At 33.6% G+C, this 15,000-nt stretch overlaps 1 protein-coding gene across 1 annotated transcript in view; it reads left to right on the forward strand.

Moving 5' to 3' along the window:
* LOC137623622 (uncharacterized) overlaps positions 1 to 15,000 on the forward strand; it is a 64,131-nt gene that overhangs the window by 1,141 nt on the left and 47,990 nt on the right. The window contains exon 2 of the mRNA XM_068354455.1: positions 5,033 to 5,195. Within this exon, the coding sequence (XP_068210556.1) occupies positions 5,033 to 5,195 (163 nt within the window). The remainder of the gene's footprint in view (positions 1 to 5,032; positions 5,196 to 15,000) is intronic.

A 15,000-nucleotide genomic window follows, 5' to 3' on the forward strand; every position in this document is an offset into this window, starting at 1 on the left:
GGTGAAGTTCTCTTCCTATGTAAATAGGATTTCCATTTTGATCTTCCTATGAATATCAGATACAGAGAGAGAGAGAGAGAGAGAGAGAGAGAGAGAGAGAGAGAGAGAGAGAGAGAGAGAGAGAGAGAGAGAGAGTTACAAGTATTTTGGATGTCTCAAGGCTTTTTAGTCCATTCAGGGAGATTCCATTTGCTCTTGGGTAGAACGATTTAGTAAGAGAGAGAGAGAGAGAGAGAGAGGAGAGAGAGAGAGAGAGAGAGAGAGAGAGAGAGAGAGAGAGAGAGAGAGAGAGAGAGAGAGAGTGTGTGTGTGTGTGTGTGTGCGTTATAAGTATTTTGGTGCCAAACACTTTTTAGTCGATCCAGGGAGAGTCCAATTGCTCATGGGTAGAGCGATTAATACGAGAGAGAGAGAGAGAGAGAGAGAGAGAGAGAGAGAGAGAGAGAGAGAGAGAGAGAGAGAGAGAGAGAGAGAAATTATAGCTTTTATATTAGTATGTAAACGAATATGGTAACACCACGCACACATATACAAACACATAGATACGTAGATAAAATGCTATGAGTTGCAACTACACAACTACACATTATATACAAACACAAACATACGTAGATCAAACGCTATGAGTTGCAACTACACAACTACACATATACAAACACATAGATACGTAGATAAAATGCTATGAGTTGCAACTACACAACTACACATTATATACAAACACAAACATACGTAGATCAAACGCTATGAGTTGCAACTACACAACTACACATAATATACAAACACAAACATACGTAGATAAAATGCTATGAGTTGCAACTACACAACTACACATAATATACAAACACAAACATACGTAGATAAAACGCTATGAGTTGCAACAACTACATAACTACATTCAGATGGAATCGGCATCGTCGAGGATCGCCTGATACACTAGTCTGTATTTTTGCTCTTCAGCATCCTCAGCACCAGAAGCCGAAAGACATAAGGGTAACGACCGTGATATGCAAATGGCGTTTCAAGACCAATTTACATTTCATTACATTCCGTAATCCGAAGCTCATGTGGGAGTGATGCAATCCTGGATGTCCTGAAGCTATGTTCCTTGAATCCTTCCTTATGATCATTCTGAGATATTTGTTGCTGGAAAGTAAAATTTGTAATACGTTTGCAGTTCAGGAAATGTTTCTATGGTCTTCCGCTGTCTCGGGTTAGAGTTCTCTTGCCCGAAGGTATATGTTTGCACTCAGCTGTGCTATTTGTTTCCTTGGAAAGTTAAATTAATGATACGTTTGTAGTTCAGGAAACGTTTCCATAGTCTTCTGCTGTCATGGGTTACAGTTCATTTGCTTGGGGGTATTACATGTACTCAGGCACATTATGTTATTTGTTTCCTTGGAAAGTAAAATTTATAATACGCTTGTACACCAGGAAACGTTTCCGTGGTCTTCCACTGCCATGGGTTAAAGTTCTCTTGCTTGAAGGCATATGTAGTCAGCCACACTATTAGTTTCCTTGGAAAGTAAAATTCATAATACGTTTGCAGTTCAGGAAACGTTTCCATGGTCTTGTGCGGTCATGGGTTACAGTTCTTTTCCTTAAGGGTATTATATGTACTCAGGCACACTATTCTATTTGTTTCCTTGGAAAGTAAAATTCATAATACGTGTATTACATGTACTCAGGCACACTATTCTCTTTGTTTCTTTGAGAAGTAAAATTTATAATGTGTTTGTACACCAGAAAACGTTTCCATGGTCTTCCTCTGTCATGGGCTAGAGTTCTCTTTCTTGAGGATACATGTACTCAGGCAAACAATTCTATTTGTTTCCGTATTTCCTTTCCTTTCCAGATAAATCAGTACTTCTCCATTCACTTGAGCTTTTAAATCAATACTTCTCCAGTCACTGGAACTTTTGAATCAATACTTCTCCATTCACTTGACCTTTTAAACCAATACTTCTTTATTCATGTGAACTTTTAAATCAATACTTCTCCATTCACTTGAGCTTTTAAATCAACACTTCTCCATTCACTTGAACTTTTAAATCAATACTTCTCCATTCACTTGAACTTTTAATTCAATACTTCTCCAATCACTGGAACTTTTAAATCAATACTTCTCCATTCACTTGACCTTTTAAATCAATACTTCTCCATTCACTTGAACTTTTAAATCAATACTTCTCCATTCACTTGAACTTTTAAATCAATACTTCTCCAGTCACTTGAGCTTTTAAAGCAATACTTCTCCATCCATTTGGACTTTTAAATCAATACTCTCCATTCACTTGAGCTTTCAAATCAATAAGTCTCCAATCAAATCAATACTTTTCCATTTAATCAATACTTCTCCATTCAAATTAATAATTTTCCATTCAAAACAATACTTCTCCATTCAAATTAATACTTTTCCATTCAAAACAATACTTCTCCATTCAAATTAATACTTTTCCATTCAAAACAATACTTCTCCATTCAATGTCCAGAAATACGTTAAGACAATTTTTTTTCGATAAATAATTCATCAATGAATTTCAAAATATATGAAAAAAAAGGAAAATTTAAAGAACGCAATTGATGCAAAAACAAGTAAACAGGAAAAGAAATAGTCCAAATCTCTACTATTCTAAAGGAATATTTTTTTCCTAACAGAACGTGAAGCTGAAATGAAAGAGAGAAAAACTTTCCCTCCTTAAAGCCATTTCACTTCGGCGAGAGAGGTTTTGACAGTGGCTCGTGAACAGAGATCTAAAAGCTCCCCGATGCCTAACTCTTTTTTCTTTTTTTTTCACCTTTTTTCCCATCTTTTTTTTGTTTCCTTTTCTCCCTAGCACCTACCATTGGGAAAATGGAATGTTCTCTTTTAACTTCGGTTTCGAGTGTGTAAGTCAAAATAGAGTGTGAGAGCGGAGTGCGTGTGCCAGGAGGAGAGAGATGGAGACCGTCGTACTAATAATTGTTCAAAAACTTGTTTTAAAGAGAAGTGAAAATGGTTACCTACCGCAGAAGGTTATGTTTTGATGTTATTATTATTATTATTATTATTATTATTATTATTATTATTATTATTATTATTATTATTACTTGACAGGCTACAACCCTGGTTGGAAAAGCAATATGCTATAAGCCCAGTAGCTCCAACAGGGAAAATAGCCCAGTAAGGAAAAAAAAAGGAAAATAGAATATTTCAAGAAGAGTAACAGCATTAAAATAAATATCTCCAATATAAACTATAAAAACTTTAACAAAACAAGAGGAAGAGAAACAAAACAGAACAGCGCGCTCAAGTGTACCCTCAAGCAAGAGAACTCTAACCCAAGACAGTGGAAGACCATGGTACAGATGCTATGGCACTTTTTTTTTTTTTCATAATTTAGTACAGGCTCTGCCTGGGTTAAGTTTTAATATAAGCTTGTATGAACACAACGAAATGACAATATTAGATAGATAGATACACAGAAATCCTATCCTTAGCTCGAGAGGACAGCAAAGTTCCACAGGTGACTAGAAACTATCATCGGGCTTGAGAATAACTCGAACACTCAACTCACAGATTGCGAGGCAGAGACGACCCCAAAAGGCTACCACAATATTTCCTTTAGTATTGGAACCCTACATCAATAAGCAATGTCGACCACATGCAAAGTAGTTGCTAGTTTCTGTGCTTAAAGTTTTGATCTATACATTGACTTCTATTGTGATAAATGAAAGCACTATTAAATATTGTAAGGATATGATAATAATATCAAGGAATAAATAAGATAGAATAAAATTCAAACAGAAGGGAAGCTGGAGAAGAACTCGAACACTCAACTCACAGATTGCGAGGCAGAGACGACCCCAAAAGGCTACCACAATATTTCCTTTAGTATTGAAATTCTACAACATTAATAAGCAATGTCAACAACATGCAAAGTAGTTGCTAGTTTCTGTGCTTAAAGTTTTGATCTATACATTGGCTTCTATTGTAATAAATGAAAGCACTATCAAATATTGTAAAAATGTGATAATAATAACAAGAAATGAATAAGATAGAATATAATACCAACCTGAGGAAGCTGACTTATTCCAAAGCTTATTTTTTTCTGATACCTATTTTATGTGCTTAAAATTTTAATCTATACATTAGCATCTATTGTAATAAGTGAAAGCACTATCAAATATTGTAAGAATATAATAATATCAAGGAAAGAATAAGATAGAATAGAATACCAACGTGGGGAAGCTGACTTATTCCAAGGCTTATTTTTTTTCTGATACCTATTTCATGTGCTTAAAATTTTAATCTACACATTGACTTCTATTGTAATAAATGAAAGCACTATTAAATATTGTAAGGATATGATAATAATAACAAGGAATAAATAAGATAGAATAAAATTCAAACAGAAGGGAAGCTGACATATTCCAAGGCTTATTTTTTATTCTGATTCCCATTTCATGCCCAGTTGAACCTATTCACGTCCCCTCTGGCTGTGGGTCCTCCCGAATCACCAGTGAAAAAGGAATGAAAAGTTGAGGAAATTTGCATCAAACTCCTCAAAAGGAATGGCTGAGGAGGCTTCTGGATCGCTCATGTATCACAAGAGAAATTAATCAGATATAAAATTACCACTGTGATATATCTTATCTCAGGTAACGGAGACAACTGATATTTTACTGTTTTTAAAACATTTTATTTCAATTGTTCATTATTTCTCAGATCGTTTATTTGTTTCCTTATTTCCTTTCCTCACTGGGTTATTTTTCTTTTCCTCACTGGGTTGTTGGAGCCCTTAGGCTTATAGCATCTTGCTTTTCCAACTAGGGTTGCAGCTTAACTAATAATAATGATAATAATAATAACTGTGGTATCTCACGCAGGCAGAAAATAGCTAAACCGTTTTGGAAATTTAGGCCTATCAAGAATTTATTTTTACGTCAACGATCCAAGAAATACTTGGTTTTTCTATTTACATTTTGTTTTCATTCTAGATATGTTATGGAATTTCCTTCAATCATTTTATATTTTTCTAAATATCCTTTAAAGTTTGGTAGATACACTTGCTGCTTCAATGAAGAATGGGGATATAAAATTTGGCTTTATATAAATGAAGCTACTCTCATGACCTTAATATCAGTTCATGTTCTAATTACATCAGTAAAAACTAATTTCACATTATGTCCTTTAGTCAATGGCTACTTTCATCTTGGTAAGGGTAGAAGAGACTCTTTAGCTATTGTCAGCAGCTCCTCTAGGAGAAGGACACTCCAAAATCAAACCGCTGTTCCCTAGTCTTGTGTAGTGCCATAGGCCCATTATCATAGCTTTCCACTGCCTTGGATTAGAGTTCTCTTGCTTGGGGGTAAACTCGGGCATGCTGTTCTATCTTATTTCCCTTCCTCTTGATTTTTTTAAGTATTTGTAGTTTATAGATGAAGGATCTGATTTAATGTTGTTACTGTTCTCGAAATACTTTATTTTGATTGTATATTCTTCTCTTGTAGTTTGTATATTTCCTTTATTTCCTTTCCTGACTGGGCTATTTTTCGCTGTTGGAGCATTTTGCTTTTCCAACTAGAGTTATAACCTAGCTTGTAATAATATTAATAATAACAAACTAGTTCATTCCAACGATTGGTGGTCTATGTGGTAAGGTCCCTGACTGATGATGGCCAGACTGGGGTTCGAGTCCCGCTCAAACTCGTTAGTTCTTTTGATCGCTGTAACCTCACCATCCTTGCAAGCTAAAGATGGGGAGTTCGGGGAAACCTATAGGCCTACCTACTGAGTCATCAACACTTATTACCTGGCCCTCCTTGGTCCTATCATAGGTGGAGAGGGGCCTTGATCAGTCTCTAGGGCATTGTCCTGCTTGCTAGGGCAATGTTACTTTCCCTTGTCTCTGCCATTCATGAACGGCCTTTAAACCTTTATTACTCTTCATTATATTTATAAGTTTCGCCATCCAAACTAATAAGGAGAGACTGACAATGGACGCGTAAAATAAGAGATAAATAAGAAACGAAGAAAAACAAAAACAAAAATATATCTGGAATTCCTCCAGTCTGTGCAGCTTCCTCCCCTTCCTAAATGGACTGTTAACCATATAACAGCTTCCAGCTGCGTCCTGGCAATTACTAAATGGACTAATAACAGCTGCAATCCGTAAACACCATCTCGGCTGTGCTTTTAGACTTAATTCGCTGCAGACTTGTTATAAATCCCCTTAATTGCTGTTTTCACTTCTCCGGTATGGTATCAGGAAAGGATTGTATTCGTGTGTATATATATATATATATATATATATATATATATATATATATATATATATATATATATATATGTGTGTGTGTGTGTGTGTGTGTGTGTATATACTGTATATATATATATATATATATATATATATATATATATATATATATATATATATATATATATATGTATATATACATACATATATGTATATACAAACACACACACACACACTATATATATATATATATATATATATATATATATATATATATATATATATATATATATGTATATATATATATATATATATATATATATATATATATATATATATATATATATATATATACTTCGTACCACACACACACACTACACACACACACACACACACACACATATATATATATATATATATTTTATATATATATATATATATATATATATATATATATATATATATATATATATATATATATGAGTGTGTGTGTGTGGTACGAAGTATATATATATATATATATATATATATATATATATATATATATATATAGTGTGTGTGTGTGTTTGTATATACATATATGTATGTATATATATATATATATATATATATATATATATACATATATATATATATATAGAATACACTGAAATGTTCCATCAAGCAAGAGAACTCTGACCCATGACAGTGGGAGACCACGGTACAAAGGCTATGTTCGTAATGAAAGGCCTCGAGGGTTATCATGTTAAGTGAAGGAAACATTAAACATGCATGTATTTTCATTATTTAAGTGTTACAGATACATTTCTTTCCCTCTCAAAGGATTAACTACTGCACTGTATTAATTGTTCAATGGCCACTTTCCTCTTGGTAAGGGTAGAAGAGACTCTTTAGCTATGGTAAGCAACTCTTCTATTAAAAGGACACTCCAAAATCAAACCATTATTCTCTAGTCTTGGGTAGTGCTATAGCCTCTGTACCAGGTCTTCCACTGTATACTGTTCGATCTAATTTCTCTTCCTGTTGCTTTGTTAAAGTTTTTATAGTTTATATAGGAAATATTTATTTCAATGTTTCTGTTCTTAAAATATCTTATTTCTCCTTGTTTCCTTTCCTCACTGGGCTATTTTCTCTTTTGGGGCCCCTTGGCTTATAGTATACTACTTTTCCAACTAGGGTTGTAGCTTAGCAAGTAGTAATAATAATAATAATAATAATAATAATAATAATAATAATAATAAGAGTAACAGTGATAATAATAATAATAATAATAATAATAATAATAATAATAATAATAATAATAATAATAATAATATTGAAATGTTTGTATATCCGCTAACATCCAAGTCAGGTACCAATTTATGTGATAAACCCACGTCAGGGAAATTTATATCGTTAATGTCTGAGAGATAGTTTTAATTTGGAATGTATTTTGTCAACAGCTCCCGATATCTATCTTATTAAGGTTTTAAATGATACTATTACCTTTAATGTACCCATGTTAATGTTAATGACCAATGCCTGGACATAAAATCCTAACACATAATCTAAATTTTATGTTTTTTTAGACGTGGCAAATTATACCCATATTTTAGTTCTTAGTGGGTCCTCGTTAAAAATAATTAGAACAATGAATTAGATAAGGATGAGGTAACTGTTATCTTTTACAATTTATAAGAGAAATTAATGTATTTTATTTCTTTAACGTGGTTTTCAGTAAATTAGATTATTGCATTACCATATATATATATATATATATATATATATATATATATATATATATATATATATATATATATATATATATATATATATATATATATATATATATATATATATATATATCTATCTATCTTTCCGATATTCATTCAACTGAAATTTCAATCTATAGAAATTAGGAATGTATCTTCCTGAATGTTTGACAGAGTCCAGAGGTATACACCAGGCCTCTTATTCACTTCAGCACCAAACCAGCTCTTACAAGACGTTATTTGAAAGTTTAATTAAAGGCCACTCATGAATGACAGAAGCAAGGCATAATGCCATTGTCCTATAAAGCAGGGCAATGCCCTAGAGACTGACCACATATACATATGATCAGCGCCTAAGCCCCCTCTTCACCCAAGCTAGGAAAAAGTAGGGCCAGGCAATGGCTGCTGATGACTCAGCAGATAGACCTATAAGCTTCCCAAAAACCCCCATCCGTAGATCACAAGGATAGTGAGGTTGCAGCGACCAAAGAAACTAACTGGCGTTCACCAGTCAGGGACCTTACCTCATCGGCCACCACAACCCTATGGACATGTGCTAGCATTGAGCTATGTTATCCTAAACCAACCAACTACACACACACACACACACACACACACACACACACACATATATATATATATATATATATATATATATATATATATATATATACATATATATATATATATATATATATATATATATATATATATATATATATATATATATATTTAACTAGCTGTAATTTTTAAACTAGTTGTGTACTAATTTTCATGTTATTGTATTATTTCTTGTTTACTGCTGTCGCAGAGGTGACTTTGATTCTGTTCGTAACTTTCTGCATCAATTGGACCTGAAGAGGTATGAAAATACGAAAGCGCTATTCCAAAAATTTCGTTTTTCTGATCCTTTCCCTAGCATAGTGACATATATATATATATATATATATATATATATATATATATATATATATATATATATGCATATATATACATATGTATGTATTTGTATATATACTGTATATATATATATATATATATATATATATATATATATATATATATATATATATATATATATATGTATATACAGTACATATATATATATATATATATATATATATATATATATATATATATATATATATATATATATATATTCTTTCCAATCGTTATCCCTACATTTAGGGGTCGGTTGCATGTCTGGTACGTCCCCTAATAACATCAGGCATAGTTTGTGATTATGCAGAAAGTTTTACGATCACATGCCCTTTCAGTAATCAACCACAGTAATTGACGGTGGGCCTAACCTTGGACTAAATAGTCAGAACTGCAGGGCAGCAGTTTCCACAGTTATATGCAGTTGTCCTAGTCTTTCACTCAAAAGCAGGATAGCAAGGCAGTAGCTGTCCTTTTAGTCGCTTTCTATGACACACAGTATGTACGGTGGTAAAATTTTTACATCCCTACAAATATCCTTAAAGAGATATGTTTATGACAGCAGTATCAAAGCAACTAATTGCAATATAGATTAAAATGAAAAAAAAGAAAAACACCCAAGTCAGAATAAGTAATAATTAGTGAAAATTTACTGAACAAATAATCCATAAATAATAAATGAATAATAATTGGCTAATGATGGGACCTCTCCACTCACAGACCTTCAATCCCACAGAAGATCATAATATTAACCTCCTACCAGTTCAGTCAAGGGAACTTGAGTAAGGCTGCCCAACAGTTGGATGCTTCCTAGAATCAGTTATCCAAGTAATTGCAATGTAACGTGATTGGGGCACGCAGTCATGGCTATTCGGACCACTACAGTGGTCATGCGAATGGCTATAACTCTGCTACAGGAAGGGATTCTACAAAATAAATTTCTTAAGGTTTTACGAATTAAAGGGTGCTTATGAATGGAAGAAGCAAGGGACGGTGACATTGCCTTAGCAAGCAGGACAAGGCCTTAGACACTGACATATGATCAGTGCCCAAGCTAGAGCTATGGAGGGCTGCTGATGACTTGGTAGGCAGACCTATGGGCTCCCCCAAATACCCCATCCTTAGCTCACAGAGAAGTAATAAATAATTTGAGTTAAATAGGTAAGTATGTCCCAGAAATATTGCCCGCCATAGGCCGAAAAATTTGTATCAATAGTTCCATGACTATATCACCCTATTCGTTTGCTTACTTATTCTTAAATGAACCATATTAATCAAGAATATCAAATGATAAGTGAGAAAACAATTTTTATGAAGGTTTTATGTATTTTATTTCATATAAGTTGCTTTGTTTTATAATTTTGTTCTTATGAAACTATACTACTAAACTATTCTATCTTATTTCTCTTCCTCTTGTTATATAGAAAATAATCATTTTAATGTTGTTACTGTTTTTAAAATATCTAATTTTTCCTTGTTTCCTTTCCTCACTGGGCTGTTTTTCATGTTGAAGCCCCTGGGCATATAGCAAACTTCTTTTCCAACTGGGTTTGTAACTCAATAATAATAATAATAATAATAATAATATGTAAAAAATAAAAGGCTATAAGATAACAAAAGTTTTACAAGGATTCATTGTTTATATGGGCGGTTTGCAAAAGAAATTAACAAATATGAAAGTGATTTCAGATTACAGATTATATTTGAAGCCATAATTCGTCAAGGTAACTTAAAACCAGTGAAAATTCCGTCAATATGATCACCATTAGACCGGCTTTTTTTTTTTTTTTTTTTTTTTTTTTTTTGTGACCATTTTTTCCACAATTACATATCTAAGATTTATCAAGTTTTTATTATTATTATTATTATTATTATTATTATTATTATTATTATTATTATTATTATTATCAATTGCTAAGCTATAACCCTTGTTGGAAAAGCAGGATGCTATAAGTCCAGGGGCCCCAACAGGGAAAATAGCCTAGGGAGGAGAGGGAATAAGGAAAAATAAAATACTATAAGAAGAGTCATGACATTAAAATGAATATTTCCTATATAAACTATAAAAACTTTAACAAATCAAGAGGAAGAGAAAGTAGATAGAATAGTGTGCCCGAGTGTACCCTCAAGCAAGAGAACTCTAACCAAAGACAGTGGAAGACCATGGTACAGAGGATATAACACTACCCAAGACTAGAGAACAATGGTTGGATTTGAAGTGTCCTTCTCCTAGAAGAGCTGCTTACCATAGCTAAAGAGTTTCTTCTACCCTTACCAAGAGTTAAGTAACCACTGAACAATCAAAGTACAGTATTTAACCCCTCGGCTGAAGAAGAATAGTTTGGTAATCTCAGTATTGTCAAGTGTATAAGCACAGAGGAGAATCTGTAAAGAATAGGCCAGACTATTCGGTGTATGTGTAGGCAAAGGGAAAGAACCGTAACCAGAGAGAATGATCCAATGTAGTACTGTCTGGCCAGTCAAAGGACCCCATAACTGTCTAGCGGTAGAATCTCAACGGGTGGCTAGTGCCCTGGCCAGCATACTACATATACTTGTTGCAGTCATCAGAAATAGAAAGGAAATTAAAAGAAGATAAAAAAAAAGAACGGAATGGAAGAATCTGATGTCAACTTAATTGCTGATTCAAAGCTCTTTGTGCACCAGTCTGATTGAATGGGTGTTATTGGCTTTGAGCTGAAGAGACACTGGTCGCTGGCAATCTATCCTGCTTGATGAGGAAATTGCATTAGCGATTGCGTTACAAAGCCTCCTCTGTGATGAATTCACCACGACAAAATTAAACTTTCGCATTTTTCAAATATACAGTTGGGTATAGGCCTATTTATAGGCCTACTTTGTTTATTTATTCGTTAACCTTGTGCAGATTTATTTGAAATGTGAAATTACTTCCTGCTGTGTTAATTTCTTTTGCAAATCGAATCCTCCTATGCTTGTTGTGGCCATATTGGTAATGTCTCTGCCTGGTGATCGCCAGAGGGGAGTTCGAGTCCCGCTAAAACTCTTGAGTTCCTTCAGTTGCTGTAAGCCTGTAACCTCACCAACCTTGTGAACTAAAGATTTGGTGTTTGGGGGAGCCTATAGGTCTACCTCCTGAGTCATCAGCAGATTTTCCTGGCCATCCTTGGTTCTAGCTTGGGTGAAGGGGGTGTTTGGGCGCTGATCATATGATATATAGTCAGTCTCTAGGGCATTGTCCTGCTTGCTAGGACAATGAAACTGTCCCCTACTTTCACCAATCAAGAGTTTTTTTTTACGTGATCATATGATAACTTTCATTTGATTATTGGAAATTCAGAAGTACAAACTTGCAGCAAACGTTTTTATCTTGAACAGATTGACATGGATCTCTCCAATAGTTTATGCGTGACAAATTTATTTCAACGTTGTTAGTGATCTTTGAATATTCTATATTCTTAATTTATTAATTCTCTTATACAATTTATTTATTTCCCTATTACCTTTCCTCATTGGACTATTAACCCTTGTAACATTCTGCTTTTATTATTATTATTATTATTATTATTATTATTATTATTATTAGTAGTAGTAGTAGTAGTAGTAGTAGTAGTATTGTTATTATTAAATTATTATCATTATCATTATTATTATTGTTATTATTACTATTATTATTATTATTATTATTATTATTATTATTATTATTATTATTATTATTATTTCTATTATTATTATTATTATTATTATTATTATTATTATTATTATTATTATTATTATTATTATTCTTTTCCCAATAGCACCGCTAAAGAAATCATCCACGACTCCAGGATCAACACGACCCCGCCTGCGGAGGTCAACCAGCTTGCGTGACTTTCTGACCCACCCTAAATTCTAGCAGCATTTCCGGACCGTAGCCGGAAAAGTGTAGGTTAATGGGCGAGTTCGCATTCCTACCGTAGATAGAAGTTATAAATTTCTGTTTATGTTACAGATTGTTTAATAACTAGCCTTTCGGGCGGTTTTTGGTATAATAACTTACTTTTATGTATCCGATTGTACATTACATGTGAATTAAAATACTCGCAGTAGGTTTTAACAATAAAATCTATTAAATACTGTCCTGCTCTACATCCACAGAATTTTGATGGCCAGAACGTATAAATGCGTGTTTTCTACGTTTTCTTTTTTATGATTATTTTTAAAGGATTTGGAATGATAAATACATCTATGGCGGCCGTATTCCTTTGAGGGTTTAAAGGTCACTCATGAATGACAGAGGCAAGTGACAGTGACATTGCTCTATCAAGTAGGACAATGCCCTAGAGACTGATCATATATACATATGATCAGTGCCCAAGCCCCCTCTGAACCTAAACTAGGATCAGGGAGGGCCAGGCAATGGGTGCTGAGGACTCAACCTATAGGCTCCCCCATAACCCCCCCCCCCTCCTTAGCTCACAAGGATGGTGAGGTTGCAGCGACCAAAGGGAACTAGGGAGTTTGAGCTGGACTCGAACCCCAGTCTGGCATTCATCAGTCAGAGACGTTACCGCAGTAGGTTGTAACAATAAAATTTATCAAATATTTCCCGCTATACAATCACAGTTGCTTGCTGGCCAGGACGTATAATAATGCCTCTTCCACATTATCATTTTTTATAATTATTTATAAAGGATTTGGAATGGTAAACATTTCTATGGTAGCCGTATTCATTTGAGTTCTAATTGAAGGAGCCTATAAGGAAATGATTCCATATTATATTAGCATAATTCTTGTTAAACTAGCAGGTTAAATAATGAATATTCTGACATGTTGCGAGACATGTGTCCCATTCTGGAGATGAACAATAAGTTTGTTTCACATAAGATATACTAAATTTAGTTGACAATAAGAGACCACTAAAGTAAAAAAAAAAAACTGGATATCATCATCATTATTATTATTATTATTATTATTATTATTATTATTATTATTATTATTATTATTATTATTATTATTAGAAACTACGTATAAGTAATAAATATAAAAACACTATATTATTATTATTATTATTATTATTATTATTATTAGAAACTATATACAAGTAATAAATACAAAAACACTATATTATTATTATTATTATTATTATTATTATTATTATTATAAACTATATACAAGTACTAAATAGAAATACTAGAAAGACACTCTAAGAGAGCAGACCTACGCCACGGCAACTTATTTATCGAAACCAGATTGCCTTTCCCAGAATTAATTCAGACCATAACCGTATTTGAAGTCTGTGTGACAACCATGCGCGATCTTGGGGTTAAGGTTAGGGTTAATTCGGTCGACCTTTTGCTCGACTTTGACCTTGACCTTTGACTTACGACTTTCAAAATTGAATCACTTCCACGTCTCAGCATTATGATTAATCTATGGAAGTTTCATTACTCTGTGATTAAAATCGTGGCCAGGAAGTTGTTCACAAAGATACAAGCAGATAAACAAGCAAACGGACAAACAGACCTACCGACAAACGGACAAGCAGAAAAACGGTCAAACGGACGAACGGACAAACAGTCCTACCGACAAACGACAAGCAGACAAACGGGCTAACGGACATACCGAAAAACGGATAAGTAGATAAACGAGCAAACGGACAAACAGACCTACTGACAAACGGACAAGTAGATAAACGAGCAAACGGACATACCGACAAACGGATAAGTAGATACACGAGCAAACGGACAAACAGACCTACTGACAAACGGACAAGTAGATAAACGAGCAAACGGACATACCGACAAACGGATAAGTAGATACACGAGCAAACGGACAAACAGACCTACTGACAAACGGACAAGTAGATAAACGAGCAAACGGACAAACAGACAAACAGACCTACTGACAAACGGACAAGTAGATAAACGAGCAAACGGACAAACAGACAATCAGACATAGTGACAAACGGACAAGTAGATAAACGAGCAAACGGACAAACAGACATAGTGACAAACGGACAAGTACAAACAGACAAACAGGCATACTGACAAATGGACAAGTATATAAACGAGCAAACGGACAAACGGACAAACAGACATACTGACAAACGGACA

This window comes from Palaemon carinicauda, chromosome 30, assembly GCF_036898095.1.
Source record: "Palaemon carinicauda isolate YSFRI2023 chromosome 30, ASM3689809v2, whole genome shotgun sequence".
Taxonomy (NCBI): Eukaryota; Metazoa; Arthropoda; class Malacostraca; order Decapoda; family Palaemonidae; genus Palaemon; species Palaemon carinicauda.